Raw genomic sequence first — 16,010 nt, 5'->3', positions numbered from 1 at the left:
CAAAGTGTCTCCAAAGCTGTGACCCTTAGCAAGAGCAAATTATCAGGACACTGAAGGAGAAGGGTTGGAGAAAACCTAAATTGTTTCAGTTACGACTGAGGAACTGTTTTTATTTAATTTTAAATTTAATTATTTTTTACTATAAAACTACAATGTGGAGAAATGGGGGGAAAAATAGCAAGCAAGACATTTTGAAAATGAAATCTCTATTTCACATAGAAAGCCAGTCAGTTGAAATCATGAGGTGATTGGAAGTTGTCAGCATTCGTGACCTCAGAAATGTTTATTTTTTGATTGATCAATATGCATTCTAAAATACGCTTATTTGTCAAACCAACATTCCAAAAGAAACATGTGATAGCTCATACCTTTATAAAAGAGAACCTGGCATGTTCACCTTTACTTTATCCCCATCATGAGGGGCTTGATATTAGCCCTGGTGTTAACCCTGGTGGGTAAGTAACTTATCTGCTTTGATGGATTTAAAATAATAGATTCAGGAAGAGGTTTGAGAATCTAAATATAGTTCAATTACAAACATGAGCTTTAACATTATACAGAAAAAAAACTTTTTATGACACTTTTTTTGTTGTTTGGGGAAAAAAGGCTTTTGGCTATGTGCTGAACTAGAAGTAAAGTTAATTGGAAAGAGTTATGCCGCATGTACAAGATGAGATATAGCCTCTCACACTAAAATACATTAACATTTTGGGGTGGGTTTTTTTGCTTTGTCATTTCATTACTCTTTTTTTTTTTTCCCTTCTCTTTCAGGGAGCCAGCATCTTAATTACCGTAAGTAATTTTCCTATCAGCTAATATAATTATAATGAGTGAACTTCAAAATAGAATCTGAAAAGTATATCAATGTTTAATATAGTTTTACAACAGCTAATTCTGTTCAGGTGTAATACAAAAAAGAGCAAATTCATCTTTTTTTGATCCATACATTGTAATACAGGTACTTTAATACGTTCTGTACAATCTCTATAATGTTTTATGGGAACCATTTCTTTGCAGAACCCGACTTCAGTGAAAACAAGGTTTATACATTTAATTATGAAAGCGTGCTTCTCAGTGGACTTCCAGAGAAAGGACTTGCAAGAGCTGGAATAAGAATAAAAAGTAAAGTGGAAATTAGTGGTATTGGGCCAAAGCTTTGTCTTATTAGGGTAAGAAAATGTATTCCGTTTGAAAGGTAAAATTCTCTTCATACTTGACTTCTTTTTTAAGCTTTTGGGAAGTAATTAAGTTTCATCATGTGTTGTGCTTACTCAGGGAGAATGTAACTAACACTATTATTTTTTATGCAGTGCCCTAAATTCTATTTGCACTTTGCCAGGTAATTCTCAGCTCAAGCCAACCTTGGGCTTGAAGGATTTCTTCTGCTTTGTGGTCAGGGAGACAATGGAATGTAATTTGAAATGCACAATAATTTATTACTGGATCAATCCAATTCTTCCAAACTGTACAACCTAGGATTATTTAATCAACTGATTTCATAACCAGCAAACTAAAGGCAATAAAACATGCGACAGTAGCTGGATGTGATTCAATATTTAGCATAATTAATGTCATCTGGTGGCTTCTTTTTCTGCAGGGTCCCGAATGACATTCTTTGTCATCCTCAATTGTATATTTTTACTGCATGCTGAGTAATTACTAAGAGTTCTGATTATATGAAAAACACTTTTGCCTTTAACAGAAGCCTATACGTGCTTCTAATGAATGTATTGAAACGCACTCCTCAATTGCTTTACACAAACTCCACTTAGTCTTGTGTATATGTAGAAGAAAAATGATCTTTTTAGAAGCTTTTATTCGGCAAATTGAAAACTGCAGATTAAAAAGACTGGTGACTGTCTAATAAATGCTTGTAAATTCTGTGGCCTTCCAGCCTAAATTAGCCTTCTCTTACTAGGTATTTTTATAAGTTCAAACTATAACAGATCTAGACAGGAAACATTGCTTTTCCACGACCTTTGCAAATGGCTGGATATTTTTGCAAAAAAACCAAGGAAATAAGAGCCACACGTCTACACTGGTGAGTAGAAGGCTTCCCTGGCAGAGGGGAGGCAGAAGCAGTCTCGGCTTCGCCCCACAACCTACCCCATTCCTGCCAAAACAGCTCTTGGTGTGCCAGGGTGAGCCTTCACCAAAAATTGACTCCTGTTTCCTAAAACCTTCCAACACTGCTTCACCTGCCCTCGTGCATTTGGGAAAAAAGTTTCATTTTCAAATATAAATACAGAAAGAATTTCAGTCAAGAAAAAGAAGAGAAAAGAAAAAAAAAAATCGTGAGAATTGGGGGCAAGTTCTAAGCAAAAGGTAATGATACATTTTTTTCCCTTCTCCTCTGGGAAAAGTTTATTTTGCTGCTGTTATATTTAAATTAGACAGTTCGGAGGGATGGTTCAGGGAATTAATCTTTCATCTGTAGCCTACTAGTTCGCTTTCAGCCCTAGCAAAAAGCTGTGTTCCCTGGGCGGTTTCCAGCTGACAATTTTTTCATCGCAAACCCACAAGTAAGAATTGCCAGCTGCGTTCAAAACCTCGCAGACAGCATAAGTCCTGACGGGGCCCCGAGGGCTGGGGAAAACTACCTTGCCCTGACCCTGCAGAGCAGTCCCAAACCTGCCCGTATGCAATACGCCAGAAGCATGTCCAAGAGGCGGCATGAGGGATTTGCTCCGTAACAGCCTCCTCTGTAAGCTTCAGTTGCTGGGGTTGGCAGTGATCTCCACCAACAATAACAAAAATAAATACGAAAGTGCAGTCTCCAGCGATTTGCTGTAGGAGGATTTAGTTTGTGCGGCTTTTTGAGAAATTAATCCACGTCTTGCCTCACATCACCAGCCTGAGGTGTCAGAGAAAAGTCTCTTTAAATTGTCAAAATATATAGAAGGGAAGGGTCCTCTGAGAAACTAAGCTAAATGTGCTCCGTCCCCATGGGGCAGAAACCATTCGAGTTATGCATAGTTTAGCACAACTTTCTACTTGCTTGGATGTGCCCCGGGTTGAGGCTGAGTGTGAAGTGCAGAGCGGGGTTGGGGCAGCGCCTGAGCCTTCGGCTCCCCAGAAGAATGTGTAGGGAAGGACAATTTTGGTAACCTGCTCTCCACTGATCAAACTAATAATGACCATCTGGCTGGCCCAGCAGCCATGTTGTTACTCATTTCTGACTGTTGTTACTCATTTCTGACTGTTGTTACTCATTTCTGACTGTTGTCTGTGCTCTGCGACCCCAGCGAGGGTGACGACAGAGTTCACAACAGCAGTTAATGATGCCTTACGCAACATTAACTTTCTCCTGCGATTTCCTGCCTACTGCTTCCTTCCATACTACTTTTGGGTAGCAACCTGCTTCATGCAGCTCTTCTCTGGCTCGTTTCTTCATACAAGTCAACCTTTGGCAATATGGTTATCTATGAAATAGAACAGAGTGCAGCGACTGCCGAAATATCACAGTCATTTGCATTACTCTCTTTCCTTTTATATATGGAAACGTGTATCGATACTAACTGTGTTAAACAACAACTTCTAAGTTTTCTCTTTGAAGAGGCTTTGTGTTAAAAGCGTGTTTTTGACATGAGTAAAGCTCTAGATGCTTATGTGCATAGAAAAAAAGTTAACTGAAAAAATTAAAGAGGAATTCTTTTCCCCCTTTGTTCTAGATTCACTCAATCGAGGCAGCAGAGTACAATGGCGTCTGGCCCACGACCTCATTCTCTCGATCACTCAAACTGACCCAGGTACTAACCGGGCAACTTAGTACTCCCATCAAGTTTGAGTATAGCAATGGCCACGTTGGAAACGTTATGGCTCCTGATTCTGTCTCGGATGATGGTCTGAACATCTACAGAGGGATTCTGAACGTGCTGGAGCTAAGCATAAAGAAGATGCAGCATTCATACAGCTTGCAGGAGGTGAGCTTCTTGCTTTTGTCCACTGTGGTTGCTTTGTAAATAAATAAGCCTTCAGTTCAGATTCTTCTACTGCATTTTCTGAATTCATCCTTGACATAAACTTCACTAACAAGAAACACTTAAGCTTGGGAAGTCATGATTAAATTGTTCTTATGGGGCAACATTTGATGGAACTGTAGCTAAACAGGACAACAGAATAGCAGATTTTTAACCTGGCTGATCAAAGTGTTTCAGAAAATGTGTTTGCAGTGTTAGATCCTTAGAAAATCTGGTTTGTGATTCTAGGGAAAATAAGCTCCTGTGAACACTGAAGTCTACATAAAATTTGAATACTATATTAAAACAAGCCTAAACATACAGCACAAGATTAAAGCTAAAATAACAGTAATTTGATTTTTTTACCAATCATATATACTTTAATCTCTCCTAGCTCCTCTTTTAGGAGAAAAACAGTATATATGCCATGACATTACTGTTATAGCTTTGACAGTTGCAGTTGATGCTCTATTGGAATTTCCACTGTTTTTCAGCTTTTAATATCTTAGTCAAGGTAAATCATCTGATATTACTATTCACCACAGAAATTGCAATGTGTTTAGTTTTTGCGAAACCATATTTACATTGATTAGACTACATTCGATTCAGAGATCAGCAAAAACCTTGAAATTATTATACTTTCATGTTATTTTTATTGAAAATGCAGACTGGAGTAACTTTAATTTTTTAAAAATTTATTTTTATGTAAGTAGAGTTGTTTCTGGGAAAGGAACTATATGACTTAATATTTTCACGCTGCTTGTTGCACATAAAAACCCCAGGCTGGGGGGGTGTCGCATATTCTGCACCACTCTTTTCTCCTATCTGATTTTACATCTTCATTCTTTCTATTTCAGTTAGCAATATGTCCTGCTTTCGCTGCTGAGCAATATATGTGACCACCTCCTAAAGCTGTTTCCAAGTTTTCTTTCCTTAGACAGCAACTGACTAATGAACATCGGCCCCTTTGCTTGACAATCTCATGTCACTCTGTAAAGGGAGATAAGCGTTATTAGTCCCAAAATCTGAGCTGCAGAGAGGTTTAAAGGACTAACCTGGGAAACTCTACATCACGTCCTGCAGGGTGTAGGGTCAGGCTGCCTGAGCTAGCTGTGAACTGCACACAACTAGAAAGTCCAGCTAGGCAGGAGGCTGCTTTGTCCCACTGAGCCCGGTGGGCTGGACATTCCCATTTGAAGTCTTGGTATCTCTACCACACCCTGCAGAGGAGCCCCACACCCGTATTTACAGAGTACATGTCCTTCAGAAAGCTTGGGCAATTCTTATTTCTAGCGCTTACCAAAGCCACGGTGTCTTCAGGAGTAGTGCTAAGCTGAAGATGAAGTGGGTATGTCTTGCCTCCCAGCCACCACATGACCATTTTGCTGTTCTGACACAGCCCAGAGCTGCTCTCTGGAGTGGGTATGCTATCAATAACAATAAAAAAATCATGAAAATAACCCTTCCTCCTAAAATGCAATCAAATATTTTTCCTCTCCAAAAATCTCCTGGCTGACTGAGGACGTTTAAGAGCTCTTATAAATATATATGCTTGAAATATTATAGAAGATCTGAGCTAAAACTGCAAACTCAAGAAAACTCACAATCAAAACCCTGCCATCCTGAAATTCTTTTTAATTATTGCTGTTCGTATTGTGACAGATCATCTGATATTGCAGGGCCTGTTCCATAGGCATTTATAAGCTGTCTATAAAACGAAATTTTAAGGGCAGAATGTCATCTCCAACCTTAAAATACTTTGCTGTTGAGAATTTATTCTGACTGGTCAAATTATTTTGGCACTTTTTATTAATATTCCTTAAATCATATTTCATAATCAACAGCTCTAACTGGAAATTGTTACTCACCTTCTCTGAGGCTCCAAATCTTGTCTCGGTGAAACTCTTGAGAATTCTAGTTCTCAGTGAAACTCTGATTTGGCTTATTGGAAACGTGTACGTGTAAAAAAAGAGATGAAAGTAACAACCATTTTGCTCTGGAGAGTGCCGTAAATTAAAAAGCATTTATTTCTATCAGGAATTTTGAAAATACAGAATTAAACAGGAAATCCCGTGCAGGGAACTGATGAAGCTTTGCGTAGGGGTGAACTTCGCTGACCACATTCTCATTTTTGCCAGGCTGGGATCGGAGGTATTTGCAATACAACGTATGCAATCCAGGAAAACAAGAGAGCAAACTCAGTCTATGTGACCAAATCCAAGGACCTGAACAGTTGTGAAGAGAAAGTTCAAATGGCCACAGGTTCAGCATACACTCGTCCGTGCCAGACCTGCCAGCAGGTAAATTAGAGTGGTATTAGGTATACGTATTTTATATTCACATACAGGGAGCCATTTGGCATCCACATTATCTCTTGCTTTGTTACATTTAAAATGAGAGAAGAGTTAGATCTTCTGTATGCAGTTACCAACATTTTATTTCTGTATGAAAATCAGATCCACAGAGCAGCAGAGGTCTGTGCTGCAGACGGTCATGTACTGCAGACACACTTCAATTAGCTTAAACTAGCTGGCTTGGAAACCATTAATTATCAGCATGAGTTAATTCACTTACTCTGTCGAGTAAAAAAGACAGTCACGATGTCCAGTTTCTGCTATTCAAGATAGGTACTGCTGCATCTTATTATAAACCTGCCTTTGAAATAAGAAATTGTGTGGCTTGTACTGCTGCTTTCCCCAGAAAACGTGGCTCCTTCTCAAGGGAATAACCAATTACTTATATTTGGGAAAGGGAAAAACCACCTGACACTTCTCACCAGTAAACGTAACGGAGCCAGGCAGCGTGCCTGACCTCTCCCATGGAAGTGTGCACACAGAATTCACATAAACTGCTCATATGGCCAATGAACAAAACAGCCCTGGAAAATAAGTGGGTTGAAGCGGGTGATGTAATAGCTTCTAGTCACAGAATTTAGAAGTTCTATGTCTTTCTATTTTCTTTGTTTCTTTGCTTTTTTTTATATTATAAAAGAGAAACAAGAATTCCCGGGCAACTGCTACTTACAATTACAAAATTAAATATACACGTAATGAAGCTGTAATTACACAAGCTGATGTTGAGGAAATCCACCAGTTTGCGCCCTTCAACGAGATAACAGGAGGAAATGCTATAGTAGAAGCAAGGTACTGTACATATGCCTTTAATTCAGCAACTAACTCAGCATCTCAGTAATCTGGTCATACTCCATAACTGAAATAAATCCTTTACTTCCACAGCCCATTGTTTGCCAGTATTTAATTACATAAAATCCCAAACAGTTCATAAAAACGACCTTCACCGCGAGTTGTAAATCTGAAACATGCACATCACTATCCAAATTTTGTTAGCTAAACTTGGCAGGGTTTGACTATTTTATTTCTCAGGGATATTTGATTTATGTCATAAAAGCCAAAACAAATGTAATTCCATCTGAAAAATTGTGAACTAATATATTTGCAGTAAAATACTTTGAAAGACAGTTACTCACTGAAAGAGAGTTCCCTGGAAAATAATAATGGAGTAAGAGACCCTGGAGTCTAGTTCACAAGAAACCTAGATAGGACTCTGGATTCCGATGTGTTTCCTAAGTACAGTGGTCTGCTTGCAAATCTCCCATCAGAAGAGTTTCTTGATAGGAAATTGGGTTTTGTTGCAAAAAGATTGGGCACAAAACATGTAAAATGTGTTTGCTTTTCCACAGCAAAATTTTGTCAAGTTTGGGGGAAAATGAGAATATGGTTGTCTAAGAAATTGAACCTGTGCTCATTTTTAGCTCAAGCCCCCAAAATTTCAGTGTTTGAGAGTTTTTTTTCATCTGTTTCATTTCAATATTACCTATTGAAAAAATTTTTAGTTACCTGCTTTAGCAATGGACTCTGCAGACAGGGGTGCCCTGCTGAAGAGGGAGGCTTTTTGCGTAAAGGTCATTGCAGAAGATACACCTCAGTCCCACTCCAGCTGCTGTAATCCTGCATTGCTCCGCTAGCTTCTGCAAGGATCTATTGGTATAATATAGAGCTCTGGAAACTGCAACGTCAGAAAGTTCATGTCAATAAGTCACTGATTAACTTCATTATCAATTTAACTTAACTTCATATTCAGTTTGACTAACAAAACAAAACAAAAAGAACAGTAAACGTGAAAGTGGTTTCACTATCTCATGCAATCAAGGTAAAGATAGATACAACTGTAGTGCTTTTATCAAATTATAGGTTTTTGTGAGTGAGCGTTAGTCTGGAGCCAATGGACTTTTGGTGATTTAAACTGTCCTGCAGTTTAGGAAGACAGATAGACTGTCTTCCTTACTGTTCTCCCTCAGGTACTGAGCTCCCAGAAATCGTAGTGCCTTTATTTTTCCACAGTTTTCTCTAGATCTTTTGCATTGCCCAGCAGGTGGGGCCAAATATAAGATGGCAGGGAAGATGCAGGTATGTCACCCAAGTCTTGGAAGTTATTTCTACAATGCACATTCTGTATTAAAAAATAAATAAATAAAAAATAAAAAAAAATCTAATACCAAGGACTTAAAACGTTTGGAGATGAGTTTTCAGACCTGCTCAGCATAAGCCTCTTGCAGCACCTTTCAAAGCCAAGAGACATTTTACTATTGTTTCACTGTTTTAATCCTATCTTTAGTATTCATTTGCTCTTCTCTTTGGCGTATAATATTTTCCCATCTATTCTAGGCAGATATATCTCTTCCCAAAACAATGATGGTAGAGACATAATAGATTCCTCATGTGCTAGAAGGGGGAGTTAAGTCTGTCCAAGTGTACCTGATGTTATACTTTTTGACCCAAATGCCCTTTCAATAATATTGTATAAAATTTCAAGAGAGAAAAAATCTCTGCTGATTCAGTAGTGATTTCTATTCAAATTCCAGTGGCTTGTCTGCAAAGCAGTTATATGCTATTTTCTGCAGCAGTTCTCTGCAATCCATATGGAAGTGGATAGAAATGATACAGAAGATCATCATAGAGATTCCAAAATAAACACTCCCAATCTTTTACAGAGATTTTGAGATACTGTGTAGTACAACAATATTGCTTTTGGAATGTTTTCAGTTGTTCAGTACAAATGCCTAACTTTATTATAGTGTCCTAAACAATCTATTTTAAACATAATTGGTGGGACAGGATGCATCCCTTTATCTGAAAATGTAGCAAAGATAGAAAGTGTTTATGAAGACAATCTCTCATTGGAATTATTCTCAATAACAAAGGTTTTGTGCTCCTTGAAAAGTTTCCAAAAACTTGAGTACTTTTCTGAAGACTAATCCTGAATTTATCTGGCCCTTTTTGTTTGGGAAATCTAGTTTGAAACTTCACAAGAATCTTTTATCTTCTGCAGTCCCCGGGACATTCAGCTTCCCTTCTCAGAGCACGGTTCTGAGCATCACGTCCAAATGTATCTATTTGTAAATACCTTTGCCCATCAATAACAAAACCCTTTTGAAACAACTGTAGTTGCATTGCAATGCAGAAAGGCAGAAACACTCTTCTCTTTTTAGCGTGGACCCTGCATCTTGTGATGTTAACACCCCGGGTTCCTCTGTTCCAGGCAGAAACTTGCTTTGACTGACGTGCAAAAGCAAATGGCTGAGGTCCCACCAAAAGAATTCCAGAATCGTGGGTCACTTCAGTACCAGTTTGGCAGTGAATTGCTTCAGCTTCCTGTCCACTTATTCAGAATAAAAAATGTGGAAAGCCAGGTAAAGTTCAGCCACCGGACAGACTCTTTGTTGGAGGTCGGAATCGGTGCATGTGGGAAACAACGTGTGTGAGCTTCGTGCGTTTTAATCTTCCTGCAGATAGAGGAAAGTCTGCAAGACCTAGTAGAGACCACATCTGAACAGCTTCCCAGTGATGCACCAGCAAAAGCCCTCAAGCTTTTGCACCTCTTCCGTGCAGCAAACGAGGAGAATTACGAGTCAGTGTGGAAGCAGTTCTCCAGTCGGCCAGCGTACAGGTAAGGCCATACAAGCGGTGGTTCCTCTGCTGATAAACTCTGTTGGAGACCATCTGGGATGACTATGTTCAAATGCAGATCTGGAAAATGGTCCTTGCCTTTCCCATTACAGGCGCTACATTTTGGATATAATTCCTGCAGTTGCCAGTCACCGTGCACTCAGGTTCTTGAGGCATAAAATGGAAAGGCAAGAACTCACCAACTGGGAAGCAGCTCAGACGGTGCTTGTGGCTCTGCACTCAAGCACGCCAACTCAGGACGTGATGGAGGAAGCAACGGTAGGATTCTCTAAACACTCTCAAATAACTCTTTACTGATTTTAGCATCTGTCGTATTTATTCCTTTGACAAGATTGCAAAGGCGTTGAAAATATAAAGGTTTTTTTATCCTCTAGTGAGGTTGAAAGGAGTTTATTTTGTGACCGTCTTAAGGGGAGGAGAATGCAAATCAAAAGGGAAAAAACAAATCCAGAATGAAACAGGCAAGAAAGAGTAAAATACCCTGCAGTGACAGAGGTAATTGCTGCAAACAGTGGTTTCTAGCCTTCCTTTGTCCAAATGTACTTTATAGTTACATCAGATTAAATCTCTAACTGGGTGTCTAAAAAGACTAGGGAGTAAGAAATACATATTTGTTATATCTGTGCATTCATCCAGACTGACCTAGCAGGATGGCTATAAATTGCAGCAGATCTTTTGAAATCAAGGGAATTACGCCAATGCGGAGCCCACATAGGAGAAACTCTAATGATTTTTACAATTTTTTCCTATTCTGCAGGGTCTAATTCCATCCCTCAGATGCAGGAACTTATCTCTGCCTACCCTAGGTAGTGACCACGAATCTCAGAGTAGAGTTTTGCCCTCTGTAAAAGCTGTGACAGCCCGGCTCTTACTGTGCAGTAATGCTCTGCTTCCCACTCAAGGAAGCAGTGGGCTGGTGCCTCCTGTCAGCTCCTACATTTATACAAAATATTCCTGTCTGCTCAAAGGACTGAGGTCCGCTCACAGTGTATCTCAAGTTTTTTGTACCTATAGCTGGGGCAATTATAAAACAATGATGAATGTTTCTTGAATAATGTGTTTTTTTCCATTCCATAACTGGGTGATTTCCTCCCTTTGGATTACAGCCTATGCCAAATTTAAATCTGAAACACTATAAAAGCAACAGATCTGCCTTCCAGATGTTACTTGGAATTACTTTACGATTGCATTGTCAAATACAGTAATATCCACTGATTAACAATAAATCCACCTATACAAAAAAATCAAAAGCCTGGGTTTGCCTTGCGTTTGGCCGAAACGTATTTTTTAATATTGTTGCTCCTTATTAGTGGCGGTAACGAACAACTGCTTTCTCCCCAGCTCATCGTGAAAAAACATTGCCCACGCTCAAGTACTGTACTTGGAAAGGTTTGCCATCTCAGCTACGCATCACTGTGCCACAAACAGTGCTCTTCATCAGACTCCTGCTCTGAATGTCTCCAGGTAACCACATTGTTATTTAGCGTTTAAAAGAAAAATTAAGCCTTGAGTTCTTTCTTCATTATTCAGAAACCTGTATTTCACTTCACTACAGTGTTTCCTTTGGGAAAGGAACCCCAGTTGGTTAAATACAGCATTTTATCTTTAGATTAACACACGAAAGAGAGTGAGAGGAAGAAGCATATAATTCATAGCACTTTCTATCTGAGTATCTCTGAGTGCTTTATTGCCAATTATTAATGAAGTCCCATGGCACTGCTCTGAAATACTTTAAATATAGGTACTTATATGTACTTATAAATAAACTAAGTGACGCAAAAGCCCCGTTTGTTGCCCAAAGTCATGTACCCCAGCTATTTCTCAGCCAGAAGCAGGGCCCAGTCATTCACAAAGACTTTAAGCTTTTAATAATGTTCTGCACTGCTTTTAATCAGCAGGCCTGAAAACAATTTAAATAGGCAGTAAATAACATTTCCCCCTTCTAGAGATGCATGTTGTGGTTTGCAGAGGTCGGCCACTCAGCCAGTGATAAAGAGGGAAAGAGTAATGGGTGTTTTCAGCCTTCAACACTGGTCACTCCACCATCCCCTGTAAGAGCAGGGTGTTCCCAACACAGTGTGTGCCTGCCGTGACTTTTTTCCTGTAGTACACACGCATGGCCGACATTCCTACATGCACCTTCTGTGCTACAGTTGCCACCAATGCTCTTGAACTAGTTAAATCTGAGAAGCCCAGTGCCAGGGAATGGAAATTCTTTCCCAAAGCAAATGATTGTATAGGCTCATTCGATGCATTTCAAATGCCCATTCATTCAAACAGTAATGCCAAACGGACTTTTTCTGCACCATCAATGGATCTCAAATGTGATATTTTAAAGCATGGGAACTGTATGGAAATTATTCTATAACATCTCAGAGTTTCTTTTTTAGAGCCATTGTTTAGCATTAAAAACAGTTTTCTATTAGGATGTAGTTCTTTTCTCATATTCAGCCGTCAGACAACTATTTCTAATCTTGCCATGTTGCTTGCAATGAAGGCTGTAAAACAACCTGGTGATCTCATTGCCAGCTATTAACCCACGGTAGAACGAGCTGAAGTTAAGAGCACCACCACTAGCCATATCTTCAGGAATCTTATTTAAGGGTCTGAAGCATTTAACTGTAATCTGCATTTTTGCACCTATCTTCAACCATTAGAGAGATATATTCAAACAGCATTATTACAGCTTTCCCTGCTCACCCTGAAAGGCAGTGGGAACCAGGTCCTAGACGTTACTTTTTCCTTTAAAAATCTTACTTGATAAATTTAAGGCACAATGATGAAGCAGCTGTTCATTGCAGCTTTCTTGGCTATGCTTGTTCTATGAATAAAATGTCCTATTCATGAGGTTAAAAAGAATTTGAAAATATTTAAAATAAGTGACTTGAACAAACTGAAATTATCAAAGTCAAACCTCGGAATAGGCTGGGGGATGGGATATAGATAAGAGCTGGAATTGAACTCAACAGAAGATTTGTTTTCTTTTTTCAGTTACTTCATGGCTTTGCAGGAGAGGCACTGAGCAAGTCTAACACAGAAGAAATTTCCCTGGCTTTGAAGGCCCTTGGGAATGTAGGACATCCAGCCAGCATCAAGCACATCAAGAAATTTTTGCCGGGATATGCAGCTGGTGCCTCAGACCTGCCACTCAAGGTCCATGCGACTGCCGTGATGGCCCTGAAAAACATAGGCATGAAAGACCCCAAAATGGTAAGGGAACAAAACTGCCTCCTTTGCACTTAGGATAACCCAGCACTAGGCTTCTAATTGATGATGAGTGATGAGGGCGAAGCAGAACTTTTTTTCAAATATAGCTGTAATATGTGGGTTTTTTTAAATACTTAACTATTCCTGAGTTGGCATGTCTTATTCCATTTGACATTAACCTATCGTGTTTCAGACTGCAACAAAAATCACATTAAAAGGATACATTCATTACACTTTTGTTGAAGACAAAACAGTATTTCCATTGCAAACATTTATTTTCCAAGAACATTAGACAGAAAGCTAAATTATTGACCAAAATGTGTTTAGTGCTACTTCAACTTTGGTATGTGAGAGAACCACAAAACAAGGTTTTCAGAGAATTGACATTTAATACTGAGTGTCACATCTAATCGTAATTCAAGACCAGATCTTATTGTAAATAGATACTGGAGGTTTGCATCCTAATTACAAATTTACAGACATTGTGTGGGTTTAAGTCATAAACAGAACATTTACTAAATGTGACTTTTGTCCCTGAACAAGATAATGATTAGATATCACATACAATGGTTACACAGGCGTACTCTCATCCACCACAGACATCACTTTACAATCTTTTTCACCTAAAAGCAATCCACTTCTAAAAGGAAACCTTGCATTTTCAAGATATTTTTTCCTCATATTGAAATTTTTTGTTTTATGTAAGACTATTCCTAATATAAAAAGTAAAATAAAAGCTTTCATTAACTATTCTCCTACTAACCTGTATCAGTTTTTCCATTATACTTATTTTTTGCATATGACTTCCAGTTTGAGTGCACATATTGATCCACAGACAATAGTGTGACAGGGTATGCTTTTAAGCAAAAGAATAAAGAAACAATTTACTAGAGTGCAGGAGCTAGATGGGGGAAATCAGGGAGGAGGGGAGAATAGCAAGGGTAGGAGTTAGCATATTTGCTGGGGAAGAAAAAAGCCAATCTGGCGTTTGACAACAGTGCTGTGCCTCTGATTGCCCTTTGGCCTAGCTTTTCGCATGTGACCCAAACCACTGTTTAGTTCCATTTTTTATGCATTTTCTTTGGAGAAAATTGATCTGGAGCAAGTTAATCACTGTGGCCAGATTTTTCATTGTTAAAAAACCAGTATAATGCCTGGCTTGCAGCTAGCTACACACCCGTACTTGCATTAAACATGCTTAATACACGGTCTGTCTTTTTTATTGTTTAATTTGAAAAGGTTTCATTTAGAAAGAGGCTACCACATCCTTGTCACCACTTTTACCTTGGTATTTGCTAATCAACATCTGCAAATTAGAAAAACCAATCAGGGCATTTCCAAAGTTGGTTAAGTTTTCTGAATGAGACTTTTCATTAGAGAGCGTGGATGTGCGCCGCCCCAGGCAGGACAGGACCACGCAGAAGGGCTGCCAGAACGGTGTTACACCATCCACATCCATTTTGAAGTTGGGGTCAAAGGCTTCAGTGCAGCTCATGGAAACTGGAAAGGTCCCAGTACAAAATTAGTCTTGATACTGAATATTGCCGGGGTCAAACACATTGGTCACAAGTAGTACGTTTGTTGCATAAACTTTCAGTTTTAAACTGCCTACATGACATAGATATTTCTGAGAGTAAACTGGATTTTATTCTAGCAAAAAGGGCTCCAGGAGATCAAATGACTGGAAATAAGGCATACCTTTATGGGTAGGGATAAGTGATCACTGAAACCACTTCTCAGGTATGTGATGGATCCATGAAATCTCTTTTACCGAGAGTGGGTATGCTACATATCTCTTTTGCTATAGCTGAAAAAGGGATAATAGACTTGATGTAGGAGTCATCCAGCAAAGATCCTTGGCTTTGATTGTGTGGAAATACATTACCATAATGCCCCTTCCAGGCCTCAGACTATGAAACCAGGAACACTATTGCCATAATAATTGAATAATACAAATTTTTACTGTGCTAGGGATGAAGACGTCATTCATTGGTGATGAATGGTTATTAACAAAATGTTCAAACATACTGTAAATTTGAATATATCTATTATTTTCAGGTCCAGGCTATTACCCTTGAGATTTTCCTGAATCAAAAAATCCATCCTCGGGTCCGAATGCTAGCTGCAGTGGTTTTGCTTGAAACCAAGCCAAGCCTTCCAATACTGATGACATTAGCTGATGCAGTGCTGAAGGAACCTAGCATGCAAGTGGCAAGTTTCATCTACTCTCACCTGAGGGCCCTGGGTAGAAGCACAGCTCCAGATCTTCAAGTGATGTAAGGAAAATCTGCATCCCTCCCCTAGATGAAAAACTTGTTACAAACTAATTGAGGTGTTAATGTGCTCACTTGCATTCTTTCAGGGCTTCTGCCTGCAGAATGGCTATCAGAGTATTAAGCCCCAAATTCGACAGGTCTGGATATCAGTTCAGCAAAGTTTTCCGCTTCAGTATGTTTAAAGGTAAGATTCAGTCGATGTTGTAGAGAAATATATACAGGTCAACGTGTGAAAAAAATCATACGGTATGAGAACCCAATTCTCCTAGCCAGCTGGTTAGCTGCATGTTGTTCCTCCAGATTCTCCTATGTTTAGTGAAAAAAACGTATAAAAATCCCAGGCTCTCCATTTGGAGAGTGTTTAGGTCCCTGGGCGTTTTGCATTGTACACTGCCAGCATGAAATTACCGGAGGGCTTGTGGGGCTCTAACCCTCCATTTTCATCAGCCGGTGAGGCACATGCTCCTGTATCAAATGCCGTAGTCTCAGCGGTGCTTAACAATTTCATACCATTGTTCAGCACCAAACAAACAGAAGGGACCTAAATTACTGCTGAAGTGGATTAATTTCTACCGGTGCTG

The 16,010-nt window shown here is 39.2% G+C and overlaps 1 protein-coding gene and 1 long non-coding RNA gene across 2 annotated transcripts in view; one reads left to right on the top strand and one right to left on the bottom strand.

The window, feature by feature from the left end:
* The first annotated feature begins 415 nt into the window (after window positions 1-415).
* The window catches only part of LOC134519658 (vitellogenin-1-like), a 42,910-nt gene continuing 27,315 nt past the window's right edge, over window positions 416-16,010 (top strand). The window contains exons 1-13 of the mRNA XM_063344099.1: window positions 416-455; window positions 772-792; window positions 1,018-1,169; window positions 3,672-3,923; window positions 6,098-6,259; window positions 6,951-7,102; window positions 9,519-9,669; window positions 9,769-9,926; window positions 10,039-10,204; window positions 11,288-11,410; window positions 12,938-13,156; window positions 15,212-15,429; window positions 15,516-15,613. Coding sequence (XP_063200169.1) covers window positions 416-455; window positions 772-792; window positions 1,018-1,169; window positions 3,672-3,923; window positions 6,098-6,259; window positions 6,951-7,102; window positions 9,519-9,669; window positions 9,769-9,926; window positions 10,039-10,204; window positions 11,288-11,410; window positions 12,938-13,156; window positions 15,212-15,429; window positions 15,516-15,613 — 1,912 coding nt within the window. The remainder of the gene's footprint in view (window positions 456-771; window positions 793-1,017; window positions 1,170-3,671; window positions 3,924-6,097; window positions 6,260-6,950; window positions 7,103-9,518; window positions 9,670-9,768; window positions 9,927-10,038; window positions 10,205-11,287; window positions 11,411-12,937; window positions 13,157-15,211; window positions 15,430-15,515; window positions 15,614-16,010) is intronic.
* LOC134519659 (uncharacterized) lies at window positions 5,264-7,940 on the bottom strand. The gene is made up of 3 exons (XR_010072273.1): window positions 7,817-7,940; window positions 5,828-6,249; window positions 5,264-5,386 (listed from the first exon to the last, which is right to left on the bottom strand). It is a non-coding gene; the product is annotated as an uncharacterized LOC134519659 (long non-coding RNA).

Source organism: Chroicocephalus ridibundus, chromosome 8, assembly GCF_963924245.1.
Source record: "Chroicocephalus ridibundus chromosome 8, bChrRid1.1, whole genome shotgun sequence".
NCBI lineage: Eukaryota > Metazoa > Chordata > Aves > Charadriiformes > Laridae > Chroicocephalus > Chroicocephalus ridibundus.
This window is presented reverse-complemented; position numbering and strand designations above follow the sequence as displayed.